Source organism: Oreochromis aureus, linkage group 7 (genome assembly GCF_013358895.1).
Source record: "Oreochromis aureus strain Israel breed Guangdong linkage group 7, ZZ_aureus, whole genome shotgun sequence".
Taxonomy (NCBI): Eukaryota; Metazoa; Chordata; class Actinopteri; order Cichliformes; family Cichlidae; genus Oreochromis; species Oreochromis aureus.
The window spans coordinates 7,344,197-7,359,934 of NC_052948.1; the positions used below are offsets into that span (position 1 = coordinate 7,344,197).

The following is a 15,738-nucleotide window of genomic DNA, read 5'->3' on the forward strand; positions in this document are numbered from 1 at the left end:
CAGTCGTGTCCCGGAGCGTGTAGCTTAAAACAGGCATAATTTTGACACAGTCATCCAATTTGTTTAGTCGTTACTGTAACCATTCTTATATTTATTTATACTTTTAACTGCCGAGGTTATCATAAAAGTAAAAATAATATGATGAGACGAATATTTTTATTTAACCTGCTATTGTCGAATGGAAAAAAATGGATTAGCGTGACTTTAGGCGAGCGTACACAACAGCTGGCCCCGCCCCTTTAGGAGACTGCAACGATACACATCAAGCGCACACGATAAGCCACTCGCTCTAAACGTGACGTATTTCCTGGAAAAAAGGGTTAGTGGCAAGTTGTTGTCATTTTCATCCAATCCTGAACCGCTTTATTGTATTGGCACGTAGCGGCTTATTTTCCCCTTTGTCTGTCCGTGCTGTTTAATTTGTACGTGTGTAAATTAAAACCAGCACTACTCCAGCCAGCAAACAAACCACGTGAAATGACTTAAACCTATTAGAAGAAGCCTCTGAAGACATAACTGGGCTCGACGGTGGAAGTTAACTGGCAAAATATAACCATGGTGGCTGTAAGTTGCTGTAGAATGACAAGCAAGACGGGATAGTTGAATTGAGCACTTTTGGGTGAAGATGGGTGCATGCGGGTAGCCTTGTAATTAATCTCCCGGACCGAGTAAAGGACGCACAGCGTCAGGTTAGATGTAAAGTTGCAAGTGAAACCCGCAGAAGGAGGAATGGGAGTCTCCGCACGGAGGGAGGATGAGGAGGCATGCCGTCTCGGTCCTCACTGGTGTTTGACTTGCTAAGGTAACTCCTACGGCTGACAGCCGCTTTACTGTTTTGCTAGTTTTTTTGTTTTTTGTTTTTTTTAATCCGTGAGTTTTTGATGTGTTCAAAGCTGGGAGGGGAGCTGTGCCAGAGTGGGTGGGAACAATGGGAGTATTAGCGGAAAGCGTTTCAGCAGTCTCCGCCAGCGCTGCCAACAGCGCTCACCAGTCCTCCCAGTCAGGTGAATGCTTCTCCAGTCTAGAAAACAATTTTTTCTCTCCTTTCTCTTTCTCTCTTTTTTTTTAAAACCAGTACAGGGGACTCTTTAAAAAAAAATTATTTACTGGAAGAGACATGGCTTAGTGACATAGTTGGCCAGCTCTGCTCAGACGCGCTCCTCTGCTGAAGTTTATTGGTGGTAAGATAACACGATTGTCCTTAACTGTTGTATTTACAGTGCTGTTTTCTGCAGAATGTCACATTTGGCTCGGTTAATTCAGATTTACAGTCTGTTTTCCACTGTCCTCTGCCTGTCTTGCGCGCACACTCTTTAATAGTGAGTAAAGCTCATCAAGTGCATTTATCTGTGTGAGGTGAAGATAGCTGTAGTGAATTTCACGCAGTTCTGTTTGTCTGGCAGGGGTGAAAAACACCAAAGCAGTGCGCTAGTCTCCGTCAAACACTGTATATGTGCTTGTTTGAAGAGCAGCTCAGTTTGAGCAAACAAGCTGCAAAACTAAACCTAAAGTGATCCAAGTCATGCTGTCCCTACCCCGTGGGTAAAATTGTTTGTACTTCTAGTGCAGTTCCCACCAGAAGTAAAGCAAAGAAGGAAGTCAAGGTCACCAGTTGTTGAGGCAAAAAGTATGGCTCAGGGCATCCTTCTTATTCCGACTACACTCACGTCAAAGATTGACTGATCTTCCATGCTTTTCCTTTAGGTCTAGGCAAAGGTGTCTTCTTAAGTTTATATAGATAGAGAAAGACTTTGCCGTCAACCTCCAGCCTACAATCTCCACTCAGTTTGTCACCTGTACTCCTAAATCCAGTACTAGTGGTCCTAAAGGTGTGAGCCCTTAGCAGCACATGGTTTATAAGAGATATAAAACAGGAATGCAGTGGAGGAGAAATAAGTAGGGAGACAAACTTGTCAACAATATAACTCATCTATAAACTAGGAAGGAGGGTGTTGTGGATGAGGGGGAAGTTTACCGCGGGGATAAATGCCAAGATTCAGATGGCTGTTAAAAATGGGGTTGGATATCTCTGTGGGGCATTACTTACAGAATTGATTCTTCCTCCTGGACACATTAATGCTGCTGCCCCAGACAACATTTTTATCAGGCTTTTCCATCTCTGTAACTTATAGACAGTGGGAGCCACGATGGATTAGGCTTTAGTGGCAGTCAGTCATGGCGTTCTCACTCGCTACATGGCGTGTCTCAGATGATCACCGCACAGCTCACATCCCGCCGCGTAGCGCAGTCCTGATAGAGCACAACATGCCTGTGCAGTGCCTCTGGCTTTCCAATCGCACTCTAACTTGGAGCAATTTTCCATCTCAGGAAAGGATACTTGGCTGTCAGTGGTACTTCACAAATGCTGCAGCATGGTTGTGTGCCTTGGTTTTCTGTGAGAGGCCGGCCCAGAGCACATGGTGGGTGTTGATTTGGCTGGTGGGCAGCCTGAAATAGAGCTGGAGTGCTGCATATGGTCTGTCACAGCTTTGTGTTCTTGTCATTGCTAATGGAAATTGGCAGTTGCTCTCCATCAAGGAAAGAAATGGATATTGATTAAAAAAAGAAATCTATCTATACCAGTTCCATTATTGATTCTGCTTGCAGACTCTTTATCGATTCACATGTGATTAATTTTTTGATTCTTTTTTCTTGCGGAGGGAAGTCAAACTAGGTGTTCATGGGTTAAATGAACTTTTTTTTTTCATCTCTGAGTCTGAACAGAGTGCGACAGCAGGAAAAAAACTTTGTTGTGACTCAGGTGTACAAAAGCTCTAGTGCCATGAGTTTGACGTCATGGGTTTGCAACACGGGAGCTGTTATAAAAATAATCCAGAACTGATATTCTTGGAAACACACGATTCCGATGGATTGGAAAGTTTGGAATGATTCTTGATGCAACTTGTTCTTTATTCTCATCTGTGAGCAAGGGTGGACGCTATTGTGTCTCATTATGTTTGTCATGTCTCTCCAGACCGAACAAATTGCACATTGTGTGCCTCTCTGTTGTTTTGTACATATTCCTCTAGTTTGTATATATTCCTCCAGACTGTAAATATCTCTTCTGTTTGCTAGTATTTCCTGATGTTTTTAATTTTTATTTATTTTGTTTACTCCTGCACAGTTGGCATGGAGCACCCATAATTTCTTTGTACATCTACAGTGACAATAAAGAGCTATTCTATTCTATTAAACTCCTTGTCAGATAAATCACATTTAACCTACTGGGAATACTTGTGATAGCGGTGTGCTGTTGACTAAACAGCTGCTCCAGAGCTTTGGGAAATCAAGTCTTTTCCAACTAAAAGAAAAGAATATTTTGAATTTTCTTGTCTTAAGAATTGAGTTTGATTCAGGTTCATGCTGCTGACAGTATTGCTTCATTTGACTGATGGTGTTTTAGTTAGTATTGGCCGTTGTGCCCTTGTTATTTATTAATCTTTGCACTCAGCAACAACTACTGAGTTTTATGTCGAATACCAATTTTGAAATCGGAACATTTTAAAATAAATAATGACTGAATTACTGGATGATGTTATTTTTTTAATGTAATTTATGGTTTGCCAGGATACCTCTAATTTGATTACAAGAAAGCTATAACAAAGATATGTAAAGTCGTTACAGCTGGATAAAAAGCTTTTTTTATGAGGGTTGGCAGTAAGGGTAAATTTAGGAATTAAACAAACGGGAAAGTATATTTCAAATGCACCTCCTGTTATTTAATTGCTTTAAATAACTTTAAATAACTGGAAGGCGGCATAATGTCGCCACACAGCAAGAAGGCTCCCCCCCACCCCCCCACCCTCCAGAAACAAGCTTAATGGGTTAACTGGTGAGTCTAAATGGGCTGTAGGTCTGAGTGTGAAGGGTTATCAGTCTGTCTGTGTTAGCCCCGCAATGGAGTAGCAGCCTGTCAGCTCCGTCGCCCAGCATCTGCTAGGATAGACTCCAGCCCCCCACCCCTCCCCCTGCGACCCTGACTGATTGATGTGACACAACAGATAAACATGTCGCTGCCATAGGTAAATGTCACCTGGCTTGTCGATTGGCCGATATCAGTCAACACCGCAGATGTAAGCCGATGCACCGTTCGTCCAATGTATCAATGCTTTACTGTTTGCAACGTATAAAAATGCAGGCATAGCCACTAATACCATTTACTGATGAGTCAGTTAAGCCGATAATATAGTTTCTGCTGGTGAATGTGTTAGGCTTTAACTGTAACCTTTAAATTATATACAACCTATAAAATACAGCATTAGGATAATAATAACAGTGTACTCAAAAAGTGCATTAAAAATCCCCCACCATGTTTATATAATAAAAGATAATGTGGACTAATTTTGAGCAGTTTTAATCTGTTTATTGCTGCAAGTGTTTAGGGTACAGGGGCTGCAGTCTAATGGACTGGGGAAGTTATCAAAACATTAATTAATGGACACTGCTGATGCACTGCTGATCCATCTCCCTCTAATCTCAAACCGTTTGAATAATGAGTGAGTCAAAGCACACGAATCAGTCTGTGCTAAGCTTCTTCAACGGAGCCTGCAAAGTTCTGCTGACCACTGAGCAAGAACAAGGGATCAGCTGATGTGATGCGTCCTCTTGAAGGACAACTTAGTTGCTGATGCTGAAGAATAAGAGAGGATTTTGAATCGTCTGGAAAGAACATCGTGGCAGAAGTACCTGTTGTTGCTCCTATTCTGTTTCAGCAGTAAGAAATTACTTTGGGGAAAAATAAAAGATTTCTCGTCCTCTTTATCAAAAGGGCCCACTTAACGACTTTTAGAAGTCCTGACAATAGCTTGAAACAGAAAGTGCTCAGTTAATATTTCAAATCTGTCATGTTATTTTAGCAAATCACGGGTCATTTATCCACCCCTGCACGTCCACTGAAAGTTCAGTGTGGTACTAATCTCAATCGAGGTTATGCAACTCATTTTCTATTTTCATTGTAGTTTGGATTTTGAAGTCTTAGTTCTCCTTTGGTGTGAGGGTTGAAGCTACGGCTTACTTTTAGGCCTTTGATGTATATTGTAAGAGTAAGCAGCCACTTGTTAATTCCTCTCCAGGCTGCATTTTGAAAGAAGGTGTTTTGGGAGTTGTATTATAATGTACTTGTTGTTTTCCGCAATGCTGTATGAGGGGGAGGGACCCCACCAGTACCACCTCAATCTCCTTTATCTCTTCCCCTATTCTTGCTCTCCATCTATTCTTCCATCTCTCAGCCGTCTCGGTAACAGCAGACCCCTGCTCCTGTTTTTGTGGTGCTAGTATAGTGTCTAATGAGCTCAGAAGAAATACTCCACAGGAAGAGTGACAGCCCGTGGTCATGTTTCCACCATTTCTCCTGTTGTGCTCAAATCACACCCACACCACATTTGTGAAGCCACAGAAGTGAGCGTCTACTCTTTGAATAGTTTGAATCTATGCAATCTGCGCAAATGGGATAATTGTTTGGACGAATGAGGGATTGAGGGTATTTTCGGGGAAGTGAGGAGTTTACGGCAAAAACAGCAGTTGCCTCCAAATTCCTACTGCTAAAGGCATATCATTTGGAGTTGGGAGGTTTTTCTTATCAGTCCACAAGGAAAGGCTTTTGGTCAAAATAAAGAATTTGTGTTTACGACTAACCCATCCTTTATTTTCTTCCTCTTGTCCAATCTCGGGTCATTGTAGAAACACATTAAGCAGGATATCCCAGACTTCCTTTTACCCAGCAACATTTCCAGACTCCTCTTGGGGGATGCTGAGTTTATCGCAGCCCAGATAACATATAAAATGTATCTGGAGGAATTTCGATCTAACCCAAAGTCCTTAGGGTAGCTTTCTCTGTGAAATGCATGAGCCACCTGAGCTGGCTCCTTTTAACATGAAGGAGTAGTGGATCTACTCCAAGCTCCCTCAGATGTATGAGCTTCCCACTCTCCAAGGGCGTGCTTCCATTCGGTACGGCTGCCATGTAACGTGCACTAGCACGACAGTCCCCACTCTCTCACTGGCCTGCGCATACACTGAGATTAGTGATTGGGACCGGAGTATACATCAGTTCATCTCAGCATCTCAAATCCCCTTTCTCATGCTCACTCACACTCAAATAGCATACTTGAAAAACACATTTGCAGAGTACAAAAAGGGTCATGATTTCAAGGATTTTGTGGCTTGATTGGGAAAGTAGTGTCACTCTGTCTTCTCACATGCACCAAACATTTGCTGATTACCTAAACCGTTTTTCACTGTAGCTGTATGACACAAGGCATACTGTTCTTGGGCAGATTTTGTACTCCTATTATGTGAGGACCACTAAATCTCACCTAAGCCCACCTCTTCAAGCAGGTCAGGGCACAGCACACAGCGATCACACGTGTCAAACAAACTGTAATTTTTGGGGTCAAACGTGACCTGGCATGGTACGGTTACTTTGGTATGAATGTAACCTGAAAGCCTGAGCCCAGCTCCCGTGCAAAGAAAAATATTTTCAGTCAGTTGCATCCACAGCCTCATTTTTTTCTATAACTACCCAAAACTCATGACCATAAATGAGTGTCTGAATGTAGATTGACTGCTCCTTTTACCCATTACTTGTGAAAGAATGCCAAGATACCTTCGCTTCGGGGAAAAAACAAACCTGTCTATAGGGAGCGATCCACTTTTTTCCACCAGAGAAATAAATAGAATTTTTTTTTTTAAACTAAGTTGAAGGTTTGAGTCTGAAACTTTCCCAGATGCAGGAGAAAATGATTTTAGTTGCATTGTAAATCTAAAAGGCTGAATTCAAAAGATAAATTGTATGATTCAAGAAATTGTGCTGCCTTCTGCCCTTTTTGACATGATCAGGTATTACTTTGCATAAGGCATCTTACAAATGCTCTTTGCCATCTTTCTATCCACCACATCCTCGGGCTCAAAAATAAGAAGTAGTCCTGCAACCAGTGGTGTAGCCTCCTCAAAGCTATGATCTTAGGATAACATCAAGAGACACAGCAAGTTCTTTAAAGCTTTGAACATCCTACCTGCCAGGTGTATTAAAAAGTTGTGCACCAAGACAGTATACCTAGGAAAATGTGCACTATTGAAGGATCTGGACTGTCACTATCTTATTTAAAGGCACCTGGTGGTACTAGATAAAGTATGCTGGGGTTTTAAAAGCCAGATCACGACCAACTTGAACAAGTATTGGAGAGCTGAGAGAGTCTGACTATGTATCCAGGTATACTGTAGTTTGACTGCTGCTAAAAAACATTAAGGAAGCACTTGATCATCACAGTATAATGCAAGGGCTGTGAAACCTCAGAGATACCAGTCTGTCCACAAACACAAGGAGACAGGTCGTTACATAAGACAAGCTGAAGAGGGTCGTAGAAAAGCGTCAACCCAGCAACAGGACTGGTATCTGCTCCTCTGTGCAAGGAGGAACAGCAGGAGCAGTACCAGAGCCCTACAAAATGACCTCCAGCAGGCTATTTGTGTATGTTTCTGACCAGACTGTCAGAAACATACAAAGACTTGGACTCAATGAGGGTGGCATGAGCTCCTGACAGCACTGCGCAGTGCAGCTCAATTGGCATTCGCCTGAGAGCTCCAGAACTGGCAGGTCCGCCATTGGCACCCTGTTCTCTTCACAGATGAGAGAAACTTTGCATCGACCACGTGTGACAAATGCCACTGCATCCCCAGTCCTTGGTCTGTCACATGTGTGTATGCCTTCTAACTGGACAGATGGATAACACTGAAGTAATGACTAGTTTAGTGACTTTGTATTATGCTGTGATGATCAAGTGTTCCCCTTTTTTTTTCTTTTTAGGGTTTTGTGGCTTAGGACCTTTCTAAGGCAATGAACAGCTAACTTAACAGTTGTATACTTTAAATCTAAAAATCCTGATGTCCAGAAATGTTGACATAAATAATCTAAATGGATGTGTTGGACAGACAAGTTGACTTGCCATCATTCTGTCTGTGTGATCAGCTGATTTTCCAATTAGTATTTCTATTTAAGTACCTACTTGGCGGGTCTACACTGCAAATTCAGCAAATTTACAACATCTGAGATTTTTTTCCCCCACATCGGTTAAGTGTGTTGTGTGGATTGATACATTTGATATCATTGTGATGTCATTTTTGTGTGATCAGCAGCGTTACCGGAGAGACATTTAGGCCTGTATGGTCTCTATCTCCTGTTCTCTTAGGATGAGCTGATATATTTAGCAGATAACCACACCTTATCTGTCTTCACACTCTGAGTCAGTTAACTTACCTTAAAGCTTTCCTTTTTATGTTTGACTTACAGGCTCCTTTTTTATGATCCAAAGAGCTACAAATCAAAGAGTAGCAGACGATCTCAGTTGAAAATCTTGCTCATTTGAACATCTGCTCAAATAATGGTCCTTTTTAGCGTGCTTATTTTACTATTCTGTTAAATGTGTTGAAAAGTACCTTTTCATACCTAATAAGCAGTCTGTTATTTAAAAAAATGGAATACCTTATAATGAAGAGCAGTGCATGAGTAGAATATAAACATTTTCTTCCTCAGAAACGTTTCCCCTCTTTTTGCCAGTAGCTGTGTATTGGTTTGCTAGGAGCTTTTCCTGTATTGCAGCAACATGCCTACTGTATATCATTATCATACATTACCATTTCAAGTCTCAAAAAAATGAAAGAGAATTGGAAAATGATTTCGTTTTTGGCACAGCCCTTGTCTGTTTCTGACCTAATATTTATGCTTTGCACATTTATTAAGATGTGGTCTTCTTCTCAGAGTCTGACAGCAGACTGTGAGTAAGTTTCATGCTTGATAAGGTCTGTGGGTGTGGTGTCTATTTTTGATGCAGTTCTGGGTTTGTTTTTGTGAATGGTGTCTGCGGTAGGTAATTCAAACCCAAGAGTGACCCAGTTAAGAAGGCCATGTTTTTGTTTATAGCTTACTCTGTCCTCTCATCTCCAGGCCAGTGTTCTACTTTGCTGCTGTAAGGTGGAGCATCCCCACTCTGCCTGGGACACAGCAACAGACGGACAGATAAACTGCGCTGTGAAGTTCTCCTTTTAATGGATGCCAGGGTGGCCCTGCTTCTCTCGTGGACAGTCTTTGTCCTGCTGACAGCTGAACTGAATTGGATTGATGCTGCAAAGGTGTACACCAACACGTGGGCTGTCCAGATCAATGGGGGCCCTGGGGAGGCTGACCGCATCGCCAGGGAACATGGTTTCATCAACCATGGCCATGTAAGTTCTACGTCTCTTACTCTTCCTTCTATTACAGTGTCTAAAATGTTATACTATATATGCTGCATATGTCTGTTTGGATTAGTTTCTCTCCTATATACCACCTACCTACTAGATTTTACTTTACTATACACAGCCATGGTTTGTTACAGCTTGCAAAGTCTTGCAAGTCTCAGTCTTACAAAGCAAGTGTGCATCAGAGAGCCTGACATGACACGTAGACAGTATTCTCTTTTTTTCAGTGGATTGCTAAAGTCTGGCCTCCTCCCATTTCTTGTAGCTTAAGTGGGGCATGCATGACTTCTTACCATACTGGCACATACTCGTGTTTGCAGAACAGTGGTAGAAATAGACGGCAATAATAAGGGTGATATTTTAGGGTCTGAAGGAAGGTGGTTCTGTTTAATTGTGATTTAGCTAGTTTAATTTTATTGCTAGAACTTCAGTTGCTGTTTGTGGTCTTGCCAAGTCATTTTATTTAATTAAACTGTTGTATCACACAGTTCTGAGATACGGGAGAGGAAAAAAAACAACTGTCAGAGGGTGAAGAATGAGGAGGAGAGACGGAGAAGTGACTTATTGTTCTTTCAGCGTATTAGGTACCTCACATATCAAAATGCTTCAGAGGCTAAGCTTTTTCATATTTGTGCTCAGCACTTGACAGCGAGTCGCTATTTGGTCCCCTTTTCCCTTGTTGCTTCACTTGAGACTTTACTTCATTTGCATGTGTCTGTGTGGAGCTGCTGGAGTGTTACACACACATACACACACACACACCAGTGAACAGCCCTATGGATTACTTCTTACGAATATGCGTAGGAGGTTCTGCATATTCCCGTCCCACCTCTACCCACCTCAACTAAAGAGGATTCTCTGAAAGAGAGGTTTGCGAAATTAAATCGGGCTGATCTCTCCTGCCTTTTTATTGTCAAAGATGGTTTTGTCTGGAGTGCAAAGAAAGAAGTTTTTAGTCTTTTATCCTAGCAAATAGTTGTAGTTCGGGTTTTTTGACAATCTGGACAAGATTAGACTTGTGTCACCAGGAAATGCTCTTTACGTCCATTATATTAGATCACATCCATGTGACCAAACACTGAGCCTCTCTGAGTAACTTAAGTTATTTTTAAATGTGCAGTTTCTTTAGTATTTATGTAGATACTGCAGTAGCTTCAGGCTTAAAAAGTATAAAACTATTGTAGTGCAGGATAAAAGAAGGCTTCAGTGTACTGGCCCCTAACACTTATACTGTAAAATGATTCTGTAGGTTCTGGATAGAGAACCCATCTGTAGTCTTAATGAATTGGGTAAAATGAACCCATCAGTATACTGCTCACAAAGTACAGATATATATATACTCTAGAGACACAGTGTTCTAGAGCCAAAAAAGTATCTCTCCTCAGAATGAGGTAATTTTTCTTTCTCTCATATTCCTCTAATGTGATCACTTTCCCTAGGAAAAAAAAGTTTAATCAGTTCCTCCCTTCTGTTTATCACTGTTGCCCTCATTTCACCCAGCTACAGAAACATTTTGAGCCTCTGCCTATAATACCACTTAATTAAAGGATAGATGTTTAGTTTTCTACTTTCTGTTAATTACTGATTACGTCAAATGAAGAGATGCTGGCAGAAGGCAGAGAAATGAATCCTCTAAGACGACTCTGGGTTGCGAAATCTATGATCCCGCGTGGCAGATTGTCAGTTAAGTGCACACGAAATTAAGCTTAGGTCCTGGAAAATGAAAGAGAATTGCATGCAGACTCATTTTGAAGAGCGGGCTCTAAGAAAAACCCACTTACCTCACCCCAACCAAGCCTTTAGCACTTTTCTCCAAACGCGGAGGGGTCTTTTTTTTGCCCTGCAGTGTGGATGTGGGAGGCAGATATTCCAACGGTGGTGGTTATAGTTGGCTGCAAGTTTAGGAAGAAATGATACAAATACTAATTTCCTAAACACGGTGAAAGCTAGGAGCGTGTGTGGGAGATGCTAACAAAGAAAGGAGTAAAGCTAGTGTAGCATGATGTTATGGACAGAAAAGTGTTGGATGACTGGAAGAAATTTAGTATTATCCACCGTCTGGAATTAGATTTTGTAGGAGTACATCTTCAGTCATTGTTTTACAGAAGCACCCAAATAAGTTTTATTTTAGTCTCTCCTGAGTGGGTGCTATGAGAGAATGATGATATACGGGCTATGTGCAGTATCTGCTCTCTGACAGTGTAGTGTGGGTTATGTGAGGGTATGAGTTAGGCAAGACTTTGTAGAGTTGGCAGCTTAGAGGGGGAATGACTTATTCATTTTCCCATCATCCTTGGTGGTGGTTCTATAGGGCTCTTGTAGAGAGGAAAGAGGCTGATGTATAATCAGGACTTAATTGGATTTTTATCACTAATGTGATTACAGGATCATCACGTAACTGATTATTTGTTCACTGTGGTGCTTAGAAACACCTTATTGTCTCTGCACGTCTTTTTGTATTTGCAGATTCACTTATTATGTTTCAGCCTAATTTTCTTTGAGTGTATAAGGGATAATGTGCGTGTGCGTGTTTGATTATGCTTCATGCTGATATTTAAGTGTAAATGTCATCAAGACTTTATTGTTTATCAGCATCGTTGTATCTGTTTGTTGTATCTGTGTTACATTTTGGCCTCCTTTCTTCGGTAATGCTTTGTGTCTGTGTGGGAGTTCTATGGTAGGGTTTGGAGCTAAATGTCATGTTGCGTTCTTGGTGAGCCAAGTCAGAATCATTGTTTTTATGAGGATGGGCAGGCTCTGTAGGTGGTGACAGACTGAATCATCCTGGATTAGACGTCTAACGCCACAGCCTTTCTCTGTGTTTCTTTGTCCTCCTCTCTTTCTGCATCTCTCCATCTGGCTCTCCCAGTTTCTTTCTATTTATAGCTAACTGACTGTAAACATGTGGCTGTAGTGTAATCTGAAATAAGGGCTTTTTTGTTCAGCTTCACACAGTCAGCTCCCCTGGTGGGGGGCCTTCTTTTAAGACTGCAGGAAAACACTCCATTGACTTCAGAGTTGCACAGCTTACAGACCATTCCCATTCAATGAATGAATGTTGATTGCAATCATTTTGTCTCAAGTTATAGTACTAAAATACTCTTTCAGACTCAACTTTTCAGTGCTAGGTGAAAGGTAATGCAATCTGCAGTTGTCCATTACTCTGCATGATGCCTTGCCAACAATGTGACACGTCAACCAACTGGCCTATTCTCTCTCTTTCTTTATTTGATTCAGTGAGCTGCATTGGCAAAAAAAAAAAAAAAAGAAAAGAAATACAAAAAAATGATTTCATGAAATACATCTCACTCTCATGCACTCTCTTTCTTTCTGTCATCATGTGGTGGCTGTGGGAGATTGTCACAACACACCAGCACTGAGTGCATGCAGACGTGGCACTAATGCTTTTAAGGCCGTTTGTTTTTCTAGCGAGAAGAGTTTGATTATTTTCTATTTGAATGTGATTTGTAAAGTGAGCTCTGAGAGAGAGAGGCTGTTTATATTAGACTGTGTTATTGGTTTTATCTTGCATTCATTTGCCTTAAGTGCAATGGGGAGGATGTGTTTGTGTGAGAATGTGTCATTGGTTTGGCTCTTTAAACCCCCCCCAGTTATTTTAAGTAAATAGTTTCAAAAAAGGAACATCAGTTCTTTTCTCTAATCAGTTAAGATTACTTTCTTTCCCTTTCTTGCACATAAACTTCTTCAACACTGTAGGCTTAATCATAAAGCCATATTTCACTGTTCTCCTGCATATAGACATGCACCTGTCTGCAGTATTTGCTGATTTCTGTTCCCCATAGGACTTTGAAAAGAAATGGGGAGGAGTGCTTCTCTGAATAAAAGTTGCAAAGTCTTGCCGTTGGCACTAATGAACCTCAAGAGATGGAGTCTGAAGTGGTGCTAATATATTATAATGTTAGCAAGAATTTATTCCAAGTGTAAGATTGACTCAACTTTCTTTTTTTGCTCTACCAGACTATTGATTGGTGATAAATTGAAGGAAAAACCAACATAAGTAGGGCTGTGCGATATGACCAAAATCTCATATCCCGATATTAAGACATCTATCGTCGATAACGATATAAATCACAAAAATGTAACATTTTCTGTAAATTCTGTGAATGTCGGGCAGCTCGACTTGCGTGAAGTGTTTCCAGCTGGGCGTTGCATACCTGGAGTCCAGTGTTTTAACTGATGCATGAAACAATACATTTTAGACATAAGTTGTAACGGCCGCTTTTTTTGTGGTATTTATTACACAGCTGCTGCGGGGAAAAGCCTGTTCTAACGTTTGAGTCTAAGGTTTATTTTTAGCACCTTGGCTCTTTTTTTTCATCCATCCATTAAATACTCTGCATCTTTCACGTGATTCAGTTTATTTTGAAAAGTCTCAACAGGATCTTGAGCTTTATTGTGAAAAGTTTGTGGAAAATAAACAAGCAGACACGAGGTGGTTTTACCATCGTTGTTGCTAACGACAACGCATAAAAACAAGCGCTTGTCCGTCTGTAGTGTGGTTATATAAAATATAAGAGAAAGAGAGAACTTTAGGAAATTAATATAGCCTACTACAGTGACCATCAAAATAATGAAAAAATATTGCCGTAAACAGTTTGTTTTGTGACACCACGAAACAAACGATAGCGTAAAATGAAACGATAGACGTTTTTATATCGTCATCCGATATATATCGTTATATCGAACAGCCCTAAACATAAGGTGTCATTGTAAGGTGTGCGCCACCATTGTTCTCCCACTATAGCTTCAGTACACCTTAACATAGATTCTACCAAGTCTCTGGGGCTTACTGAAACGATGGAGCACCTTTCTCCAGCAAAAATCTGACGTCAGTTCATGATGGAGAGCGCTGCCCCACACAGTCTTAAATCTCTGGGGTTTTACTTGGGTTGAAATCGTGACATATTATTCACATCACTTTCATACTTACAGAGGCATTCTAGGGACCCTTTCTGCTATATGGATGGGGGAACTTTGGTCATACAAGAGACCACTTTGATCTGGATTTATTGCAGGATTAAGGTGATCACCCAGAATAACTTCATATTAATTTGTAGCGACTCTTCTCTATTAGGTCGACAAGTGCATCGAACCATGCCAGGAAGATGCCCCACAGGACTGTTGGGCTCAGGGGTTCAGGGTTTCCCTTTCGTTTTTCATGTATCTCCAGTCGTAAGTCATTTCTAGAATGAATTATTTCTGTCTTTGCTTCTGTCCTTTATATTTTGCTAAGCAACTTTTTTTTTGCCTTTAGAGAAATAAAAATTTTAGGTCATGCACTACAAATAATTCTGACAGTGTCTGATGATCAGTGTAAGTATCATATTTTCCCCACTTGTAGTCAAAAACATGCTTTCTTTTTTTTTCTAAACCACAAGAAATGAAATGTGTATTAAAGGCTGTAATGACACTTAAGTTCATAGTTAAAAGCATAGCTTGCATTTAATAAAATGTTTGTGAGTATGTCATTCACTTTTCACTAGTAGCCAACCTGTTGGCAAATGGTTTGGATACTCCATACGGATTCCAACTCGATGATGAGGAAGTATTATTCTGTTATATTATAAGATTCATCGCATGTTTTTTGTCACCCTGACTTGTTTGGAGAGGTTTTTGAATAGATGTCTAGTTAGTGCATTCAAAAAAGATTTTACATTTATTTCTACTGCATGTTTTGTACACATTTGAAGGACAAAGTCTCAGTCTGTCAAGAGTGCCTTTAAAGTTAGGTACTCATATTACCATTGTATGAGTTTGCACTTGCTGTAACCAAGATACTTAAAGTGGAGTCTAAATCAGTTTTAATCTCCTTATTGAGGGGGCAAAATCCACTTTTTTGTTTGTTTTGGGGGTTTTTTTTCAACTGGATATAATAAATCAAAATGTTAGTCTAATATGAAACTCACAGGTAGCATTTAGTGGCCTCATTTAGCTTACTGTTTGAGCAGATAACCATGTGCTTTACGGCTGAAATCCAGTGGCCCAGGTACATGTCTTTCCCCTGTGCTCTCGCCCCTCTTTCCTGTCGACTCCTGTTTACTATTCCTGTCTGATGCCACCATTCAAAACATATTTAGGAAGTGTTTTACAGAACACAGTGAAATACATCGCAGTCTAAAGGAAAAGGTAAACAGTTAAATAAGACCGTCAAATATAAAGAAAGCACAAGGTGTGAATAATATGAGAAGTAAGTGACACAAATACAATAAATGTAAATAACTTGAGCAGTAAAAATAAGTCAACAACGAAACAGCTGAGTGGGAATAAAAACTGTTTTATTAACAGAAAGCCTTTCTGTGGACGTTGCGGGGACACAGCTTTCCTTTTGGGACAAAACACAACTCTCCATGCAATAAATCGTTTGAATTTAGAGTGAAAACTGGGCTTTTTGTTGGGGCGAGGTTTAGTAGTAGCTCTAGTAGTATTAGGCTCTGTAACTGTAGATCAGTGTATTTGCTCCAAAGGTGTGTGTGTGTGTGTGTG

General features: G+C 40.7%; 1 protein-coding gene across 5 annotated transcripts in view; it reads left to right on the plus strand.

Moving 5' to 3' along the window:
• The first annotated feature begins 321 nt into the window (after positions 1–321).
• The window catches only part of furinb (furin (paired basic amino acid cleaving enzyme) b), a 114,511-nt gene continuing 99,094 nt past the window's right edge, over positions 322–15,738 (plus strand). For 2 of the 5 annotated variants that reach the window (XR_004200641.2, XM_031759059.2), the window contains exons 1-2: positions 322–802; positions 8,942–9,219. Coding sequence is in view for 3 of the 5 variants with exons in the window: in XM_031759059.2 (XP_031614919.1) it covers positions 9,043–9,219 (177 nt within the window). In the remaining 2 variants the exon portion in view is untranslated. Of the gene's footprint in view, positions 803–978; positions 1,182–8,941; positions 9,220–9,453; positions 9,819–15,738 lie in introns of those variants that run through there. The other 3 variants (XM_039615474.1, XM_031759066.2, XM_039615475.1) reach the window with 3 other exon arrangements.